The following is a 23,012-nucleotide window of genomic DNA, read 5'->3' on the forward strand; positions in this document are numbered from 1 at the left end:
TGCTTCTCTCTTGATTAGTTTCCAGCCATTGTTTCTTGTCTTGCCCTCTATTGCTTTGGAAAACAGGTTGACCCCCCCCCCCTCTTCTTTGTGGCAGCCTCTCAAATATTGGAACAGTGCTGTCATGTCACTCCTATTCCTTTCTTTTCTCTAGACTAGCCATACCCACTCCCTGCAACTTTTTTCATATGTTTTAATCTCCAGGCCTTTAGTCATTTTATTTGCTCTTCTCTGAACTCTTTTCAAAGTCTCAACATCTTTTTTTATAATGTGGTGACTAAAACTCGATGCAGTATTCCACATGTGGTCTTACTAAGATTTTATAAAGTGGCATTAATACTTCATGTGATCTTGACTTTATCCCTCTGTTTATGCAACCAAAGATTGCATTAGCTTTTTTGGCTGCTGCTGCACACTGCTGGGTCTCATTTAAGTGATTGTCCACTAGGATAATGATAGCGAAGTCATTGTTAAACGCACAATAACATTATGTACTCTATCATCAGCGTAAGTTCAATACACCATCAAAAGAAATTCTAAAGCAATCTGAGAATGAAGTGGGAAAAAACAAGATCTTTTTTCACAGTGGTAGAAACGTGAGAAATTAGAAGGTATTTTTTCATATTTCCCCACAAGCTGATTCTTTCAAGAGAAAGTAAATGAACTAGTAGCAACTGAAAGGAATAGGTATCAACGTGATCTTCGTTTTCCACCTCCTATTCTAATTCCACCTTTTGCATTGACATGGCTGCTGTTTTCCTTTTTCAAAGGCTGTAGGAAATGAGCTTGGTAATGTGAACAGCATGAAGGGACATTTCATGCTGTCCATTTTCAAGGGACATGCTTGGTGGACATGTAAAAAAGCCAGAAAATTTTGGATACAAATACATACATTAATTAAGAAGTTTTTAAAGGTTGAAGTACAATAGAAATCAGATTTTTTTTAAACTGATAGACAATAATCTAGAAAAAAGTTGTGGATTTTTTATTTGCAGTGATACTACAGATAATCCTCAAGTTATAAATGTAATGGAGCCTGCCAATTATATTTGTAGCCCAAGAATTCATAGGAGTGAATCACGTAACTTGAATGTGATCACTCCCTGCTTTCGCCCATGCATTTGCTAATCAAATGTGTGGGTTGTTAAGTGCACGAGGTATTTTAGGGCAGGGGAAGGCCATGGGGGGGGGGTAGTGCTTCTAATCACCTAAGCCTTCCCTCGACCTACTGAGATATCTCATGCTTCCCCCTCCCCCCTACCCATCCTGCCTGACTGGGTCACTTACCTTACGTAGATCTTGATGATCAAGGGAGCTGTCTCCTCTCCAGCCTCTCTGCTGTGGTTTTGCCGAGCAAATGCTTGCAGAGGCCTTCAGGGTTGAGAGATTGCATCCCTATAGGCTCCGGTCATTGTTGCAAAAAGCCTTTGCTACTGAGAACAGAGGTCAGGATGGGCTCGTGCATCCCTCTGGGCCTCTGTTTAGGTCTTTCCTTGGTGCTTTAGGCCTTCCCTCCATTTGCAAAGATCTGTTGCTGGAGATCTCATCCAGGGCTCCGTTAGTAGAGAACAAAGGCCTAAAGTACTGTGAGATCATGCAAGATCAGTAGTGCAAGATCTTGCGCTACTGATCTCACATGATGTTGTGGTACTTTAGGCCTCCATTCTCTGCGAATGCACCAAAGGCCTGAAGCACCAAAGTGGGCCAAGAAACCGAAGGCTTGCTAGATCTTCACAATGTGAGTATCTACAGGTCCAGTGCCTGTGGAGACCCAGACGGGGGTGGGGGGGGAGGCAGGGTGAATGTTGCAGTGCTTCTGCGGTCATTCATAAGGGTGAACAACTGCTGTGGTACTGCAACATTCATAACTTCGGGACTGTCATAAGTACTTGGCATTTATATCATAACTTCGAATGGTCGCTAACTTAACTGTCATAACTCAAGAATTATCTGTATTATGCTCAAAGGTAGAAAGGTTTAATACTACTCAAAATGGAGGAATGATTGGTGAAGATGATGGAGTTTGTGGAGATGGCTGACCTAATAGAGAAAAAAGCTATACACACAAACACACACACAAAATGAACAATTGTGCTCATTTCACACACTAGCAAGGTCATGCTCAAAATCCTGCAAGCTAGGCTTCAGCCATATGTGAACTAAGAACTACCAGAAGTACAGAAGTGGATTTCAAAGATGCAGAGGAAATAGAGATCAAATTGCTAGCATTTGCTGGATTATGGGAAAAGCAAGGGAGTTCCAGAAAGACATCTACTTCTGCTTCGTTGACTATGCTAAAGCCTTTGATTGTGTAGATTATAACAAACTGTGGCAAGTTCTTAAAGGGATGGGACTACCAGACCATCTTACTTGTCTCCTGAGAAACCTGTATGCGGGTCAAGGAGCAACAGTTAGAATTGGACATGGAACAACTGCTTGGTTCAAAATAGGAGGAGGAGAATAACAAGGCTGTATATTGTCACCTTGCTTATTTAACTTATATGCAGACTACACCATGCTGGACTGGATGAATCACAAGATGGAATTAAGATTGACGAGAGGAATATCAACAATCTTAGATATGCAGATGTTACCTCTTTAGTGGAAGAAAGTGAAATGGGACTAAAGAAACTCTTGAGGACAGTGAAAGAGGAGAGTGCAAAAGTTGGCTTGAAACTCAACATTAAAAAAACCAAAATAATGGCATCTGGTCCCATCACTTCCTGGCAAATAGAAAAGGAAGAAATGGAAGTAGTGACCGATTTTATTTTCACTGCAGATGACGACTGCAGCCATGAAATTAAAAGACACTTGTTCCTTGGGAGGAAAAGTATGGCAAACCTAGATACCATATTAAAAAACAGAGACATCACCTTGCAAACAATCAAAGCTATGGTTTTCTTACTAGTAATGTATGGCTGTGAGAGTTGGACCATAAGGAAGGCTTAGCGCTAAAAAACTGATGCTTTCAAATTGTGGTGTTGGAGAAGACTCTTGAGAGTCCCTTGGACTGCAAGGAGATCAAATAAGTGAATCCTAAAGGAAACCAACCCTGACTGTTCCTTGGAAGGCCAGATACCTAAGTTGAAGCTCAGATACTTTGGCCACTAAATGAGAAGTGAGGACTCATTGGAAAAGACCCTGTTATTGGGAAAGATTGAAGGCAAAAGGAAAAGGGGATGGCAGAGGACGAGATATTTAGATAGTGTCGTTGAGACAATGAATGTGAATTTGGGCAAACTGCGGGAGATAATGGAGGATGGGGGAAGAGGTCTGGTGTGCAATGATCTATGGGATTGCAGAGTTGGACATGACTTGGCAACTGAACAACAACATGTATAGATTAGAATAGATAGATAGATAGATAGATAGATAGATAGATAGATAGGTAGATAATAGATGAGAAAAAGTTGACTGGAAACACTATAGACTTTTTTGCATAAAATGGAAATAAACGCACTAATGACTTATGGATTTGATGATTAAGAAAAATGACTGGATAATAGAAAAGAATGAGATTTTTTTTTGTATATGTTTATGAAAGAGAGAAAGAGAGATAACATGGTGCCACTGAAGTAGGCATAGCCAAGATTTAGTTGGGGAGTGATTTGCCTTAAGCCTTGTAAAACAAGGGTCCCCAACCTGTGGGCCAAGGCCTGGTAGTGGGCCGTGGGCTGCTGGCCACTGGGCCACGTGCGTGCACGTGTGCATGGACACCCACCCACTCATGTTTGCCCCGTGGCTGCAGGTGCGAAAACAGGATGCTGCACCGTGCAGTGAAAAAATGGGCAGCTGCTGCACCTAGGGGCATGAAAACAGGATGCTGCTGCAACTCGGAGCGTGAAAATGGGATGTCATGATGCAGGGTGCAAAAATAGGCTGCCACCGCAATGCGGGATGCAAAAATGGGATGCCTGCCACCACGCAGCACAAAAGCGGGACACCGCACCGCCATACTGTGCAAAAATGTACTGACACTGCACCTTGGGGTGCAGAAATGGCACTGTACACAAGAAAAGGACAGGGCTAGTGAGTATCACACATGTGCTAGCCCTGCCCCATTTGCATCACATGCATGCTCACGGCCCTGTGTGTGTGCGTGCATGCGTTTGCGCGTAAAAGAATTCCCCATCTCTTTCCTTCTGGTCCGCCAACCAAGCAAGGTTGGTGACCTCTATTTTAGAACCTTGAAACATTTGATTTTAAGCTGAATCTCACCAATGGGGAAATGGCTCAATTTGGAGAGATTTTAAGTTTTCTTTAAGAAAGATAATGTGTTATTCTGATAAGGTGGTCAACTTTATATTATAACCATCCTTTTTAACATCCTAGAATGTAGGACAAGAAGATATAGCAAAGGCAGATTATGATTGACTACTAAGAAAGAAAATCATAAGAATAAGAGTAGTTTGCCAGTAGACTCAATTATCTATTAAAGATGGTAAGCTCATCTTAGCTGGTTTCAAGAGTTTGAATGTTTGGTTTGTATTCCAACACAGAGGGAGATAGTGGCATGAATGGTCTTTCTCAATTCCATGCTTTTGTGTCTGCTTTAACGAAATGTAGTGGGAAACAGTCATTCTATATGCATGAAAATTCTTTAAAAACTGAGTAATAGTGGGACTTAGGAAACCTGTTTGGGGAGGATGTATGGATATTCCAGCAGAGTGATGCTGCTCAGCAGGTTTTGTAAAGGAATTACAAATAACTTTTGCCAAGTTCTAGTGAACTTTTCTCCAGTATGTATGAGAGACATCGCTTGAGGGGGAAGGAATGAAATTATTATTGGCAAGCTGCTTCTGAACATGAGAGCAATATACTGAACTAGAATGTTCTTTTGGGAATACAGTCCAAAATGGTGTAGGTTTCCGCCTAGAAAAAGTATGTATATCTTTAAAAAGTGAGATCAAATTAGTTCTTCAACTAATATAGAATTTGTTACCCCTCCCAAAGACCACACACACAGTCCTGGAGCATCTATTTTTTGGGATATTTCTGACATCACTGATGCGTCTTGACTATAATTAACTTCACATTTTAGAAACGGAAAGAATGATGATCAGTTGCAACAGTCTTATTCATACATACAATATGAATTTCACAGACATCTCTGAATAGAAGCAATTCCAAACATTGGACATTAATCAAGGACAAATCCTATAAAAGAGTTCCCAAAAAATTCTGACTCAAGGCCAGTAGATTCCAAACTGTTTTAAAAAGATCATTTCCATGTGCATATTTTTCTGTTAAACATTTGAATGGACATGAATAGGATACACTGTAAGATTGCAACATGGCTGTTAATTTTCTTTCTTCTTATCTGTCATTAAATCATTGTCAGTGACATGGTTTCTGTATGTATTCTTTCTCAGGGTATACAGACCTGGGGTTTTATGGTCCTCGGGACACATCTGGCCCTTTGGCTGTCCCTGTCTGGCCTGCTTGAGGTCAGTTGGAAATTAGAAATCAAATGTAAATAAGCATTCTCCAGACAGGGCTGGAGAAGATGCTGATTGGGGTGACTCTGCACAGTCACCATGTGCTCCTTTAGTCAGCTGGGAGTTGTGGGAAGACGAGAAGAGAAAGTGCTTTTCTGCATCTGCACAGCAGTCTTCACCTGCTGATAGATAGAGATGATAGAGTTTGAGGACATCAGATCAAGTTACATTGGGTCAACCCCCCATAACAGTGCCAGTTTCTCATGTGGCCCCTTGCAAAAATTAATTACCCACCCTTGTTCTAGAGCAGACATGTCAAACTCGCGATGTCACGGGACGTCGCGCAACATATCAGGACGGTTTTGCCATTGCTGGCAATGGGGTGGGTGCGGCTTCTGCATGACACATCCGGCCCATGGGCCAGCAGTTTAACACTCCTGTTCTAGAGAGACCCAAAGTCATCTTGCTGAATAAAGCACAGCACAACTGTATCCCAAAGTAAAAGATAGAAAATATGAAGCTGGATCAAGTTATTTTGCCACCCTCTGTAAAGACCAACAATGCTACTTTCCCTCTCAGACAGTAACATAAAACGTTTACAATTAACTCATAGATTGTTATCTTTTCAGGGCAATTATGTTATATGTCAGAGCATGCACAGTCTTATTGCACTGAGATAACCCAGGAGTAAATACAGTAAACAGTGGTCTATATTAAATGGTGGTTTATATTACACTATCTACAATATCATACACCAGGAACAATATATATACATGTGTTAATACAGCACACACAGCAGTTACAGCAGGAAAACAGAAGAGAGAGCACACTTTTGCGGAGCCTTCCGTTTTTATATAAGGCTCTTAAAGAGATACAGACCCAGCTGGCTTTTAAAGGGATGTAGACCCTGCTGAGTCATTTCCAACATTACATCATACATCTTACATTACATTAGCTGGTTAGCTTTTAAATCATTACCTTGACATTATACATCAGTTGTATGGATGGAAGGTCCTGCGTACAGTCGCTCATAGCCTTGTGGCTCCTTGATTGGACTATTGTAACCTGGTGGAGCTGCCTTTGAAGAGTATTTGAAGTTTCGTTTGATGCAGTGTCACTGGCATGGGCAGTTAATGGCATCAGTTATTTCCCTAATGTGACACATTTGTGAGCTGTGCTGATAACCAGTTTGCTTCCAGGTTCAGTTCAAGGTGCTGGTGTCAGTTTTAAAGTCCTATATGTCTTGGGGCTGGGTTACCTACAGGACCATCTACTACTGGTTGTTTCTACCCATATTATCCAATCTGACTTGAGGATCACTCAAGGAGTTTCAACTGTGACACTGAAAAATAGGGCCTTTTCTCTCATGGCCCCCACCTTCTTGAACATCATCCCTCCAGAGATTAAGTTGGCCTCCTCACTGTGACCTTCTGCAAGGCTTGAAGACTTGGTTCTGTGGTCAAGCTTGGGGTTCTGGGTGTGTGATGGAGCCCATTTCCTGCTTATGCTGAGGGCTTTTAATACTGTGTCTTCTATTTCTCTTTTTATTTTGTATTTATATATACAGTATTTGTTTTACTGTTGTGAGCTGCTCAAAGCCATGTAAAAAATGCCTAGTCACCCCAGTTTGTAAAATCACAACAGTGCCAAAATTTCTATTTTCAGTGTGAGCTGCATTATTTTAATTAGTATTATTTTTCCCTCTAGTTTCTCCAAGGACCAGGAATGAAACTGAGATGCAGGGATGCCACTGATGGAGCTAAAACTGTTTGCTCTGTGCTTAATGTCCATTTTTATGTACCAAAAAAGAGAGGCACCCCCCCACCCCCGTCTGAACTCCAAGTAAATTGGATTTGGGAGAAGGGAGGGGGAGAGACGTTTGGCATTAATACGCTTTGCATTTCTAAAGGAAACACCAACACATGGAAGCATTTGAGTTAATTTGAGGAAAGCCTGAGTCATTCGCCAGAGATTGACCACCTCAGGAATGGATATTATTACTTTTTAAAGCAGGCCATATCCCCTTTCCTCACAGAGAGATGCTGTGACATTATTTGTTTGCTACTAGAAACTTCAAAGCTCCAGGCAGGCTGGCTCTGTTTCAAATCGACCATTGTTTCTATTCTCAGGTTTACATATTTTGAGCATCTGGTGGCATTTTTTTTGTTTGCATTTCATTTTGATTACTATTTTTTTAAAATAATACTTTTATTAATAACCAAACTCCATGAAGTACAGCGTGTATAGCCAAAGTGCAGGATTTAGGAAATGGAGGCATGACAATACAGAGAATAATGACCATGAATCAGTCCTACTGGAATCTGGAAAAGGAATATAGGTTGCAGAATAATATACAAAAAGAATACCAGATTTAGGATCCAAAACTTAAATAAACTATAAATTATTTTCCAATTTTCACATGTTTTATCATTGAGCAAACAGTTTACAGATTTCTGTTTGTGGTTCATACCTTTGCTTGTAATCTTTTCAGTGTTAGAACAGCTATAAATGTGCATCTGTAGGAAAGAATAATGGATGCAGCCAGCTGTAGTTTTGGTTTTTTGAAATTCACTGCTGAAAAGACAAGCCAGAGTTCTACATTGGCTTAAAGCTCACTTTGCCTCTTCAGCCTTTGGAAAAGCTTCTGAAAATATTCTTGTGAAGCCTGTTAAGGCAGCTGGTGGAGTATCAGTTTTCAATATATGGATGCTTTGTCATTAAGCCCCACCTGAAACACACTTCACTTTGACTTATCTTATTCTTGTATTTCTGTGTGTGCTATATTTCTTGTAATCATAACTCTAAACCTGCTGTTTCTGAGGAACTGTAAATAACATATACCTATTATAATTATAGCACGTATCTAGCATTTTATAATGTTGAAATATCATCAATATTATATTTTTTTCCTTGACATTTTACTAGCTTTATGAATGTTTTCACCCTTGGTGCAGAAGATACCAGCAGAATGTAGCTTCTCTATAGCCAATTCATGTCTTCCAGAACACAGTTTCCGTCAGTGGGATTATCACAGAACCAGAGAACTCGAAAGTTCATTGAGCCCAACTCCATCAAGGTTGAGAAACTGAAATGAACCTGTTTTCCTATAACATAAGACCCTACTTCTAGAACAACAGAGATACAGTGCAGCATTCTATTGTGTCTCTGAATGCTCCACTCGGTTTTTTTCCCCCCAAAGGGTAATTCTCTCCATGTCTTCTTGAAAGTGATTCTAGGTCATTCTAATTGTTTTTTTTTGTTTCTTGTCTGTCACTTAATCTTTTAGCCAGTATATAACAAATTTCATTCTTCCAAATGTTTGATGGATGGTTTTCTTTGCATGTCCCATTTCTGCTGAATAATAAGTACAGAAGTCTGTAGCTTTGCATACATGAGCTATTTTTCACTCCTTTTTATCAGCTGATTAGCTTCCCATTGCAATGACAGATTTTTATCTGCCATGCTGGGGACACACGTAAAAAATGTAATCTGGTTAGAATACTGTCAAATTTTGGGCACTTTCCCTGCTCCATTCAATCAGTTTAAGTGGCTGCTGGAGGGTGCACCAATCACAAAAATGGTATGATGAGGATCAGAACTCAGCTTCAAGGTCCAACCTCATGCATGGAAACCTAATCCCACTTGAAATAGTTTTCATTGAAGCAATTTCCTGTTTCCATCATTCACAAAAATAACATCTGCAAAACATGCCACATAGCCAATTAGTTCAGAGAACATGCCAATACAAAAGGGTGTGTTGAAGCCTTGTGAATGTAGTGTATGACATATAGATATCAGAAATACATATTCCTGGTTCATAAACTCTGACAGTTTAAAGAAAAGAAAATATTTTCTTAGAACACATCAGAAGGCAATCTAATAAGAAGGGATGATTATTCTGAAGAGGATGTCACAAACTAGAAAAGGAAAGAAACTGGGCTGAATACATTTAATGAAACATTTCCAGTAGAAGCAGCAACATGGGACACAAATTTATTTTATTTTTTGTATCAATATTGGAATTGGCCTGAAGCGAAAAAGAAAGGCTTTGGGTTAGTTACCATCTGGTGTATTTGCATAACGATATTGGCATTTTGAGAATGTGGGTTGAGTTGATCTGTGCTGAGTGTTTTTTGGCATGTGATAGTCATGGCATGATTGATTCATTGTGCATGCTGCTACTGGAAAAGTTACTCTTCAGTTATCAGACTACCACATGGCTGCAAAAAAAAGTTTGTTGCTAAGTGCAGGCTTATTTGTTAATGCTTGAGTTAAACCTGGGAAGAATGGCATCTGCACCTACTGTGTCAGTTCAAGAAACAGTCATCCCACACCCATTTTGCATTCTTTACTTTTTTTGTATGTTATATTTGGACCTATCTTCAGAAAGAATTCAAAAACGTCAATTAGTCCAGTATGTGGAGGCCAAGAACTGTGTCTCAACAGGAGTTTTATCATTTTGGGCCAATTATATCCTTATTAGAAGGAAGACCTTGCATGTTATATTTTGTAATCAGATTTACAACACAAAAGTTCTTTTGTTTTAAATTGCTCTTCATATCTACACATGCTTAGCCTACATCTATTTTAAAATTTATTTTGTATGATTTATTTTTCTTATTATTTTTATTTCATTCTCTAAGACAGACAGACAGATAGATAGATGATAGACAGACAGACAGAATAGCTAGATGATAGAGAGATGACTTTTTTCTTTTTGTGTGTGTGTGTGCCAGTCTTGACCCTTGTTAACTTCCTGGATTGTTCCTGCAGTTTTCTTGTTAAGTTCTTTTTACCTTTGCCTTCTTCCTAGGGTTGAAAAAAGTGACTGGCCCAAAATCACCAAGTTGCCTCCATGTCTAAGGCAAGATAAAACTCATAGTCTCCTGCTTTCTAGCTGGAATGTCTTAACCATTACACCAACACTATATATATGTATTACATGCAGTTTCAAATGTATTATCTAACTGTGGCCATTTGTGGTATTTATCACGGAAACACATAAATACAGTTGGATAGTTGATTAGATAGGATAGAAACATTGGTTATTTAAAGGCTCATGCTCTCTAGGAACTGAATAATCAAAAAAAAAGGTTGTGATGAATCTTTCACTTAAGTTTGTCTTATCTATGGTGATCACATTATTTGTTTTTTCCATTACTTGTGAACTCATTTTTGTTAATGACTGTTTTAATTTATGTATAGAGCATCAGATGGGGTAATCACTAATGTGTCATTAAAAATGAAAAATAATCTTGCAAATAGAGGACCTTTGCATAATTTTATACTGAGTTATAAGAAAGTATATAGATAATATAGAAAATGCAATTCTTCTTAAAGAAGGGAGGATAATGACCAGATATCTGCTTAGTCTGCTATCTAGGTATTAAATGTTATAGAGAAGTTGTCTGTTGATGGCTCACCGATCTTCAAGTAGGACTTGGACTTAATGAATTGCATATTGAATGGTCTATGTTGTTTTTCCTCTATTCCAGTCAAATACATGAAGGAAATCTCTCCTTATTTTAAGAATTCTTCAACTGGTGCAACTGTAAGTTGGGATTCTTCACCAGGGTTTCAGAAGCAAGCTTCTCCTACTCTTTCCCTGCAAGACCTCAAAGAAGGGAAGAATGTCCCGTTAAAAATGTGCTACATATCAAGGAAGTGTCTTCTAAATGATCCAGAAAACAGGTAACCCAACAATCACTCAGGTCATTATTTTTTATTTATTTATTTTAATCCCATTTATATCCCGCCCTTCTCCGAAGAATTGAAGAATTCGTCTGTTGGGAAAGGTATGTGAATGTATTAAAGGGTAATGGTGGACTCAAGATCTCATCAATTCTAACTTGCATACTCAATTATCACAAATGATAGGGTCTGACATATACTGTATTTTCCGGCGTATAAGACGACTTTTTAATCCATGAAAATCATCTCAAAAGTTGGGGGGTCGTCTTATACGCCGGAAAATAGTACATAAATCAATCGAGAGCCCCCGTTCTTGCAAAGCAACTTCAAGCCTCCTTAGTCCAGTCCCCCCTCCAACGTGACTCTCCCTTCCCACCCCCAAGAGCCTCTCAGCCCCTTTCCCTCCCCCTTGCAAACACCAGACCCCGGGACCTCTTGCGTCTATTCCAAAGGGTGGGTGGAAGGAAAAGCCCCTTTCGGCTCCGGCTTGGCTGCAAGTCAGCGAGCCCGGGAAGGCACGCCCTCCCCTCTCACTGTGGAGGAAGCAGGGCAGGCTGGCGTCTGGCGGGAGCCGGCAGGGCAGTCCTGCGCACGCGCACGCTCCCCGGCTCCTAAGGAGTCCTCGGGGAGCCATGGCAGGTGCCTCACGCTCTTCCCTCTTGAAGCAGCATCGGCGGAGCCGTCCGGCGTCAGGTGGGAGCTGGCAGGGCAGTCCTGCATACGCGCGCACTCCCCGGCTGCTAAGGAGTGCTCCTTAACAGCCGGGGAGCGCGTGCGTGCGCAGGACTGCCCTGCCGGCTCCCGCCCGATGCCGGACGGCTCCGCCGATGCTGCCTATATATGTTTTCTGAGGTTTTCGCGGGTTTATCCTAACACTAACATATCGGGCAACCACCATTAAGCATTTCTGGTAAAAAGGTAATGTAATTTTGGAAATTCATAATTCAAAAGTCACTTTCATCCTTCTTTCAGCCCCAGCAATATGGGGATGATCATAATTTAAAGATGTTAAATTAAAGCACTATTAAAGTGCTTTGAGCAGTCAACATGAGGTGTCATCACTTCTCATTTGGATAGGAAAATGAGATGTATAATGATATTCTCTACAATACAAACACAACTGTGTTCAATATGGGTCCTAAAAGAATACTGGGATTGTCAGAGGTGTCATAGATAGTCATCCCCACTATGTAGACTAGACCAGGAAATCATCTCCATAGGAAGACTAGAATTACTTTTATTAAGACTGGCTATAAGAACAGAATCTTGCAAGTCTGATTGTGTTGTACTTCCCCTCTTTCTTATATCCCAGTGACTCAAGGAGGCATCAGCCATTGTCACTTCTTAATATTATCTTGTTTCTCAGAACTTAAAAATGTCTTGGCTTCTTTTGCCAAGTTCTTGCATACACTCAACAAGGTCTCTCTACATAGATCTATTTTATTTACTTATTTTACTGTGCCTGTAGGCCACTCTGGTCACAAAAAATTCGGAACAGCGTACATTCGAACATTTGCAAATATACAATAAAACAAAAAGTCACCAGGAATATTAATGTCTTAAACCAAGAAATTCCATTGCTAGAGAGAAAGATATCACAACATTCTGAGAGGCAAGATCTGCTAGAATAACCACGTTTAATCCCCTTTCTGAACCCCACAACCAATCTAGTTATCTGGAGAATACTGTTCTCCAAAAGTGGGGTAATAACTGAGAAGTGGGCTAATAACTGAAAATAACCATGATCAGTGAGAATTGCATTCCCAAAACAGAGGAATATGAAGAGAATCTACTGGGAGCGGGCAGTCTTGCTGATACCCAGATCCTGAACCAAGAGATGCTTTAAAAGTGATAGTAAGGTAAAGGTAAAGGTTCCCCCGCACATGCGTGCTAGTCGTTTCCAATTCTAGGGGCCGGTGCTCATCTCCGTTTCAAAGCCGAAGAGCCAGCGCTTGTCCGAGGACGTCTCCGTGGTCATGTGGCCGGCATGACTAGACGCCAAAGGCGCACGGAACGCTGTTACCTTCCCACCGTAGTGGTCCCTATTTTTCTACTGTTATGCGGCACTTGGGATTTGACCCACCAAACTGCCGACCATCTGATCGACAAGCTCAGCATCCTAACCCACTGAGCCACCGCGTCCCTTAAAAGTGATAGTACCTTGACTTAAAGCCAGAAACCAACCAGCTCTCAAAGTAGTGATGCTTTATATAGACAAATCAGGAGGTGCTCGTGACTATTCAGATTGCTGCATTTGGATCCACTTTTCTGAATACTGTTCAAGGGTAGCTCTATGAAGAGTGCATTGTAAATAGCCCAGTTGAGAAATGACTAAGGAATGACTATCTGTGAAGGAAATCCTTTCCATTCCAGGCAGGGTTATAGCTGGCGCACTGAAGGAACTGTGCAATGGCCTATTAGCTACATCTCTATGTGCTCACTGAACAGGAACTGTGAATCTATGAGCCCTTAACCCCCCCGCCTCCCAATTCTATTCCAATTCCATATAGGGAAGTCTAACCTTATTCAGAACTGAATACGGTGGGTTTTTTTTTTCCTTTTCTGGAATCAGATAGTTCCCAAACCCATAACCATTTCATTTTGCTGAACTGAGCCTAAAACAGATGTAGATGTATTGCATCGAAACGGCAGACTTTAGAAAGCAAAGGCTCTGAATCTGTGTTATGCTACATGAAGGTGACCTGATCCTCTGTTTCCCTAAGAAGTAGGGGGCTATCTTGGTAAGATCATAAAAATTATGAGCTTGTGTGATCATGAACTATCTACACACAAAGGCTTTGCAACTGGAAATTCAGAAATATTGCTGGGCATTTTATGACAACAGTTTGCATTTTGGCTGCCCACATTTCAGTCTTAAGGAAAATTCATCTTGCAGGTACCTAGAAGTGTGTTCAGCAGATGGACGGATCTCCTTGTTCCTTCGAGCAAAAGAGGAAGCATCTGCCCAGTCTTGGTTCAATGCTATTCATAGCAATGTTAGCATTCTGTTGCCAAGAGTCAAAGAGGAGCTGAAGGCCTTACAATCAGGACTTGGCATTGTAGGAAATAGAGACATCAAGCACATTGGCTGGCTCACAGAACAGGTAAGATTGGGGTTCCTAGTTTGATTTGCACTGATTCTAGTGAGAAAAAAAATTGTAGTATTCACTGGTCAGGGAAGACAAAGCCATGTTAAAGTCAGGGTTGAGCAACACAGAACCTGCATGCTAATCCCCCCCTTTTTTTAGCTACTAGATCAGGGCTCTTCAAACTTGGCCCTTTTATGACTTGACTTCAACTCCCAGAATTCCTCAGCCAGCATGCCTGGCTGAGGAATTCTGGGAGTTGGAGTCCACAAGTTTCTGCTCATTTGAAGGTGGGAACATATACACATTTTTAAGGTTGTTCTTGCTGGAATGTGCCTCATCAGAGCAGGTGACAGAATTGCAGGCAACAGAATTTCATTTTTAATGTGGGCCAGTGCGCTCATAGTAAAAAAAATGACAATAAAGGTTACCATATATTATCTTATTATCATAGTATAGATTTTGCATGGCTCTGAGTCCCATGTTCAGTTCCTCGCATTTAAGGTATAGCTGAAAAAAGGCCTTTGAATGAAACTCAGGAGAGCATTTGTCATTTTGTACAGATTTTTTTAGACCAGCTGGACTGACTTAGTAGCTTTTGTGAATCTTGAAAGATCTCATAACAAAAAATTAATCATGTTGGTAGAAGAATAATAGAAAGAGGATAATTCTATACTAATTCCATGAATTCCTTTGATTATGTTGCCCTGGTGCTTGTCACTCCAATATACCTAGTGATGTGATTTATTCAAATACACTTTTTACAAGATGCCAGCAAGAACATCACTTCCATTCTTAGTGGGCATTTTCCAGTGGCATATGTCAATCTGGCTGCCATTCTGACAGCTGCACCTTTTACGTTCTTATTTGCAGCTCCCAGGTGATGGGACAAAAAATATCCTTGCTATTCTCACAGAGAAGGAGCTTCTTTTCTATGGCAATCTCCCCCAAAACAGAGATGTTCTGAACAAGCCAACTCACAGATTCCCTCTTATAGCCACCAGGTAACTACAAATGACAGCAGTTTGGCTTAGGGATGTTGTTCTCTTTTCTTCCAGGGAAAGCATTTGGGGAAAAGATACATTTTTGAATAGTGTGTTGCAACATCTTACTCCAAGAAATGTTCCCTCTTTAATCAAGTACTGTCTTCTCTCCAGCCTGGCTGATCCTTACATTGCAGCTACCCTAGAAGTGGAACAAAGTAAAACAATTGTGTAGCAAAATATTTTTGTTGAAGTACATTTGTGGGTCAGGAAATCATAAAAGATTGGTCTGTTGCAACTTCATGTAAATGCATTGTCTGTCTATCTGCCTGCCTGCCTGCATATCTCTCTCTCTCTCTCTCTCTCTCTCTCTCTCTCTCTCTCTCTCTCTCTCTCTCTCTCTCTCTCTCTCTCTCTCTCTCTCTCTCTCTCTCTCTCTCTCTCTCTCTCTCTCTCTCTCTCTCTCTCTCTCTCTCTGTATCTATCTCTGTTGTAACTTGAAGCTTTTAGAGACTGCTCCATATCAATGCAATCCTCAGTTTCTTTGCTGGCAGTTAGTGCAAGTTACTTCCATCCTATGCTGTTGCAAGCCATTCATTTTAAAGCAGGGGTGTCAAACTCGCAATCTCAAGTGACGTATTGTGACTGTTTTGCCATTGCCAGCAATGGGGTGGGCGCGGTTTTGCTATGATGTATCCAGCCCGCAGGCTGGCAGTTTGATTATTTTGATTGGAAAAAGGGAAGCGAAAATTCTTCCAAAAATGCTTTTTGATTATTCAGGCAATGTTAAATCTCTTAAATAGTCTTAGAGAATTTTAGAGGGGGAAACGTTAGGTAGGGAAAGCTGGCTTCTCAAATGCTTGTATCAGAAATAGAACGTTTGTCTTGCTGCCTTAAAGGTTTTCTAAGGTTTTACTGCCACCTTGCGCCAAGAGAAGAGGGACGTAACTTGTCAGCCTAAATAGGAAGCTAAATAAATGACACATCTCCCTGAGCCCCAGTGTGTAAGAAAAGCCACCCATTCAGTCATCCTGTATACATGTGAGATTTCATTATCTTGAGATTTGGGTAAAACTTTTATCTGAAGAGAGCTGAGAATTCCCTTGATTCTCCTCAATAATTGGCACTTGGAAATGTTTAGGTTGCCCCTGCAGTTGAGAAAGAATATTTTTGATTCTTGTGATTAGTCCTTTGCTCCCTGGGTTTCCATTGTGCTCTTTTCTTGTGGCCAAAGAGACACCCCCCCCCGGCCTTTTGTTCACACCTGCTTTTCTCTTGCTGGCAACAATTTCACCAGGCACTTAAGGGCCTAGATCGTAAGCATGGCCTTTCCTGGGATTTTAATTTCATTTCTAAATGTAATTACGTAAGTCTCCCCTTTTGCTGATTTTTTTTTTAAAAAGAGGAATTGCCTAGAGTCATTTTAATAATTTCCAAGAATCAGTCTTTTATTGTTACAGTATGATTGGATCTGCAACTTCAAAGCACTTCATATTGGAGTCCAGTTATTAATTAACTCTGTTTCTGCATGAATGGAAAAGAGAGACAGAAAAGGAAAAAAGAGATCTAATTAATATTTTTTTTTGTTATTTCTCTTGTATTCCAGTGCAAGATAGGGAACTGATGAAGCTACAAAAACGGTACAAGAGTGGCCTCTAGTGGCTGTTATCACACATGATTAGTCAATAACAAGAGACTCAAAAATGGTTTTTTCTTTTTCTTTTTCTGGCGACTGGTATACATTTTACCTTACAATAAGCCTCTCTTTGTACTTGATAAAAAGCCATATCCAATTGCAATTAATGATTTTTATATCTAAAACTTACTTTTTTTCCACCTCTGATCCATCCAGGCTTGTACACTCTGGCCCATCAAAAGGTTCTTTATTGTACGACTCAGAACTCTCATTCGCTTTGCGGACTGGAACTAAGAAAGGTGTGGAGACACATCTTTTTAGTGTGGAGACACACCGGGACCTAGCCACATGGACAAGAATGCTGGTGGATGGTTGCCATAATGCAGCTGAGTGTGTCCAGGAAGTGTCAACTGGTAAGCAAGCAGATGGGCTTCATGCTTGGGGTTTGCCATAGAAACTTTAATGAACTGGGGTGACAGCATGGGTCTGCCTGCTTGGTGAAACTTTTCTGCTTGCCAATTCTGCATTGTAATACCAATATAGAATTAGGCATTCTTTGTCAAGCATGTTATTGTGCTTCTTAATTCAGTAACTTCAAGCAGGATAGGGCAACTCATTACGAGAGAAGCCAGTTTTGGTAACAAATTTAGCAAACTCAGTCCATCATGTAGGTTAGTTGCTGCCAATACTATTTATAATATCTTTGGTGACCAAGAAATGAGTAATAGTACTTCTGGTTGAAATGCTTTTTCTTTTTGTCTCCTTCAGCGTTTGTATTATTGAAGTAGAAAATAATTTGGTACATAGTGAAGTAATCATATTCATGGTAATTTGATTTATAATTTGAGTTACATTTGAATTCAATTAACATTTTGTTTTTATCCTCTTGGCTTGAAATTATTATTGCCTCCTGTCCTAACAAGTAAATTTATATATTTTTTCCTGCCCCCCCTCCCCCAGCCTGTACATGGAACGGGAGGGACTGCACCCTGTCCATCCACATTGACAAGGGTTTCACCATCTCCACCCTGGAGCCAGGCCTCACCAATGTTGTTCTTCTCCAGCAACCCTTTGAGAAGCTACAGATGTCTTCAGATGATGGGGCCAAGATGCTTCACTTGGATTTTGGCAGCTCAGAGGGAGAGATTGTGGGTTTTCTTTGTGTGTGTGTGTGTGTGTGTGTGTGTGTGTGTAGACTTTACTTTGATAACTGAAAATAGCTTAAGTGGAAGTTGTCTATAATTTTGTCTCCACTCTAAGCATTCTTTTGAAGCAGGTTGGATTGAGAGAGGGATTCACTTAGAGTCATCCCCTATGTTCTGTATTCAAATGGGGATGAACTTTAGTCTGCCTGTTCCAAATTCACACCTTAACTAGCACGAACTAAGCTTTATTTTCTTCTTTTGTTATATCAATAAGTTTGCAAGAAGTGATATGGGGTTCCTGTATCTTAATGAGGCCTGTGCAAGAGAACAGCATGATTCTCCTTGGCCATTTAGGTTGTCTAAATCTTCTTCCAATACTCCCAATATCTGGAAGGGGCCTCAAAAGTAAAATGAAGTGATATAATGTGGCTACTTTGCTTTTAGAAGCAAGGTGCTGTGCTATTTCATGATACATTTCTTAAAGCAAAATACCCTGTAATCTATATTGTAGCGGTAGGCCATTGGATGCTTCGAATGGCAACTATTTGCACAGCCAATAACAAAAGATTGTGGAAATTGGAGGAGATCAAACTGAATACAGGATGATGTGCCAAAGATGTTGCAGCCCTCAGCCCCTGGAACTATTGCAGAGGCAGGAAGGAGGGCCTTGCCTAGGAATTTGAGAGACATTTTCCCCTTTCCTTGTGCTCTCCCAGCTGCAACATTTTCAGAAACAAAAGTAATAGAAGCTGCACTGAAAAATTGTTATCTGTAATTTCCTAAACTGTGCCCCAAAGGGAAAAAGCTTTTTTTGAGGGAATCTGATATAGTCCTTTTTGCTCAGGAATTCAGATGTTTGACCAAAGCACTTGGCCAAAACATGGATATGGTGAAAATAATGTGCAGGTCAATGTTCTCCAACTCAGGAGGTCTTTAGATATGAGAACTTCCTTTAATTCCTAATGTTATTGGCCAATGTTGAGAATTTTGGGAGTTGAATTTTATACATCTGGAGGGAGCAAACATTAGATAACACTATTATAGGCCAAAAAAGTCATGGATGATTTTGAATTCCAAATCAGAATGCTACATTCAGATAAGCAAGACAATAATTGATTTAGAAGCATGCTTTCAAAAAAAAACACCTGTCACGGAAAAATCTTGGTCTATGCATTGTGCCTATGCATAATATTTAGTTTCACTGCTTTCAGTGAATAATATTCAGCATCTTGGATAGTTCCTCAAACACTTTTAGGGGTGCTCTCCTCAGCTGCTCTGACCCACCCCAATTGTTAGGACTTCTCCTTTCTTTCTGTCCCCTCGCTATTTAAGAATAAACATAAAGTAATGGATTATGCAGAGATGCAAGTACCCTCACAATGATATAGTAGTACGTGTAGAGAATTTAAAATGTAGATGGAGTACTGCTCTCATTATTATTGTTGTTGTTGTTTGCAAGTCACCGTAAAGAATGGCTGGAGTAAATTTAATTAGTCAACGACTGTGCTCTTACAGTTTTGGTCTATAATTATTGTTACCTATAAGACATAATAAAAATTGTTCTGTGATATGTTAAGACTGTAGGCTTCTTATATACTAATGAATACATTAGAACTGATTATCCCCCTGAACACTGGATTCAGTTACTTCTTTGCTGGAGATATTCAGGAAGCAATAAATTTGATAAACACTTCTGTTTTTGCTACTTGCCAGCTATTACCCAGCTAGTGGCATAGACTAATTTGAGAAATGTAAGGAGATGAAATGTTGTGTATGGCTTACTCATCAATATCTATATTTCCCTTCACTGCAGCAACTGGATCTTCATTCCTGTCCCAAAACAATTGTCTTCATCATCCATTCATTCCTCTCTGCCAAGGTGACCCGGCTTGGATTATTGGCATAGGGACATAGAGCAAACTCTGGAGAGAAGCAAGACTTTGTGCAAGCTATGCAGTATGGTTCTACCTTCATGGTGAAAATAAAGGCTTGAAATACAAACTAGAACAAGAACAACATTTCAACATCCACAGCTGAAATAAAAAAACTGTTAAACTTCCAGGACAACTAAAGAAAGCAAATGGACAGCTGTCCAGAATCTCCATCTTAAGACTTGACAACTGATACCAAGATACAGTAGGATATGACATCCCCATCCCATATCCTCCATCAGAAGCTTGAAAGAAGGTGAAGGTGTCATGCCAATCCAATTTAGCCATCACATTAGTGCCTTGAGGATATTTTATATATACATAAATATATATATATACATATACATATATATATATATATATATCAAATCTGTTTGTATCAAGGTTTTATATTTATATATAGTTCATTTGCTGTCTTAGTGGCTTTTAGTCTAGCATTTCAACACTATTTTAGACCCAAGATACTACACTGTACCAACCTATCTGGGATTAATCCATGAACTCAGAAGGATTTATTTTTAAGTGAACATGCGTTAGTTTGAACTGAAAATTCAGCGAAAGTGTGTAAGATTTAGCAGAAAGCCATTTTTTTACATGCAGCAGACACAGTTTAACTGTCTAAATCCAACCTTTTTTATTTATCTAAAATTTGGAAATAGTTGCAAAAGGCTTTTTTTAAGGAAAGAGCAGAAAATAACTTTAATTTTACTTAATCCTAGCCCCATAGTTTTTATTTCTCAAATATAACGAGGTGCTTTTGACAGGGGAAGCAATTAATTTTATGAGCTAAAACTGTGCATGAAATTTGTTTTCATTTTTGTCAGAATAAATCTAGATTGCTGAAGATGACTAAAACAAACCTTTTCCAATTTATCTTGAAAGTAATGTTTGGAATTACTCATTGAGCTTGAAATCTATCAATTTTTGACACAACAGTGGCTCTCAATTTAATTTTAATTGGAGTGGCTTTCTAGCTGCCAACTGCTGCCATGGTTATTATCAGTCTAATCAGGATCCTGTTGTTTAACAATCTTAACTATATTGAAACTGCCTACATAACTTTTCACGTTTTGCTCTTCTAATAAGTTTTAATTTATATATTAGTGAATTAATATTAGGCAGACTGTAACACACACATTCTAAACACAGCATGACTGTTAATTAAATGAACACTGGCAATGAGAAATTTTCTAAATGTCAAATGTAAATATAAATTTTAAGTTGTCATTACAGTGGTTCTTAAACTGCATCCCAGGATCCAGAAGGTTGGGCAAATTGTTCCCACAGAGATTAAACTGGATCCAACCAACCCAATCACCTTGTACCCACTTAAAAAAAAACATCAACCGGGGGGGGGGGCAGATGGAACTATGTATTGTGCCTCTTCAATTCCAGAAAAAGCCATATATTCAGCTTTTCTTTTCAATTCTATAACCTGCACAACCACAGCTGTTTCCTCACTATTGTCAATAAATGCAGAAGACAAAGGGGTAAATATTTCTCCTACCTATGATTATAGTGATGCCACAATGAACAAACAGATAGAGCATGCCATTTCAAGAATGGCGTCTGGGATTTTATGGGTACAAAGTTTGTGTTGTGGAATCGGATGATTTTATGTACATAACTCTCCAACTGTATCACTGTATGTATACTATTAATATTCACCAGAGCACAAAATAACACTGCAAGAAATTGTTGCTAAACCAACAATGATTATATTGCACTTATAAAAATAACTTCAGCTGATGGGATAATAGAAATGACTTATGAAGACATCCATTCTATGTATATAAATGAGAAAGAAAGAGAATTACATAAACAGTGGGAAAGATACACAGATCCTACAACTGTGAAGGACAAAAAAGCTTTGTCCCAGGTGTGTAGAGCTACGAACAGGCATACTGTGAGTTTTCAAAATCATAGTGTTTGTCTTAATCTGCCTCTTAGCTTGTACCAGGAGATCCAGCTGTTTCTACAACTGACCCCAGATTTCCTACAAAAGGAGACTTTGGAAAACTTGCTGAGATGAATGGTCTCTTTAAAAGTTGATAATCCCATTTTAAAAGAGTAAACCATCTTTTGATATCAAGTACCAGACATCAGCTGGTTCCCCTGATTGATTCTCCTCTGCACTTTTGGCCACAACACAGGGAAGGCTTTTGTGTGTGTTTCTATAGCCTAGATTATTGTTGTAGTGTGTCTGTTTTGCCAGGCTTTCTTTTGTTTTACTTCTTAAGAACATGTTGGCAATATCAAGAGAAGCTTCACGTACCTTTTTGGAGGGTATTTTGTTAACAAAATCATACTACTGAAATTTGCTATTTTGCTATTGGATTTTAGCTGCATATTTGGAACTGAAGATTACAAAAATGTGATGGGGGGTACAGTCATTAAATAGGTTTCTCACTCTATTTTAGCAAAATCAAAGCAACTACAGGTAATGAGAAGAAATATTTCTGGCTATCAGTCTCCTAACTATGTGTACTTAAGGTAAGGTAAGTGAGCACCTGTCCAGCCTAGACGAGTTCAAATCACCAGGACCAGATGGATTACACCCCAAAGTTCTCAAGGAACTGGCAGATGTGATCTCAGAACCACTGAACTATATTTTTCAAAGATCCTGGAGCACTGGGGAACTACCAGAGGACTGGAAGAGAGCTGATGTAGTTCCCATCTTCAAAAAAGGGAAAAAAAATAGATCCAGGAAACTACAAACCTATCATCCTGACCTCAATACCTGGGAAGATTCTAGAAAAGATAATCAAACAACAAATCAGCGAACACCTTGATGCAAACAAAGTCATCACTAAAAGTCAACATGGGTTTGTCAAAAACAGATCATGCCAGACAAATCCTATTGCATTCTTTGACCAAGTGACAAAATTAGTGGACCAGAGGAATGCTGTAGATATAATTTACTTGGACTTCAGTAAGGCATTTGATAAAGTAGATCACAACCTACTACTTGATAAGATAGAAAAATGTGGGTTAGATAGCATCACCACCAGATGGATTCGTAGCTGGCTGACAGGCCGTACTCAGCGTGTGGTCCTCAATGGAACTGCATCTACATGGAAGGAAGTGTGTAGTGGGGTGCCC

At 39.7% G+C, this 23,012-nt stretch overlaps 1 protein-coding gene across 1 annotated transcript in view; it reads left to right on the top strand.

The window, feature by feature from the left end:
* Positions 1-21,623, top strand: part of SNTA1 (syntrophin alpha 1) — a 56,196-nt gene extending 34,573 nt beyond the window's left edge. The window contains exons 3-8 of the mRNA XM_081325677.1: positions 10,934-11,129; positions 14,026-14,233; positions 15,089-15,219; positions 17,051-17,247; positions 17,795-17,982; positions 19,793-21,623. Coding sequence (XP_081181803.1) covers positions 10,934-11,129; positions 14,026-14,233; positions 15,089-15,219; positions 17,051-17,247; positions 17,795-17,982; positions 19,793-19,885 — 1,013 coding nt within the window. The 3' untranslated portion in view covers positions 19,886-21,623. The remainder of the gene's footprint in view (positions 1-10,933; positions 11,130-14,025; positions 14,234-15,088; positions 15,220-17,050; positions 17,248-17,794; positions 17,983-19,792) is intronic.
* Positions 21,624-23,012: the final 1,389 nt, after the last annotated feature.

This window comes from Vipera berus (assembly GCF_964194415.1).
Source record: "Vipera berus genome assembly, chromosome: 3".
NCBI lineage: Eukaryota > Metazoa > Chordata > Lepidosauria > Squamata > Viperidae > Vipera > Vipera berus.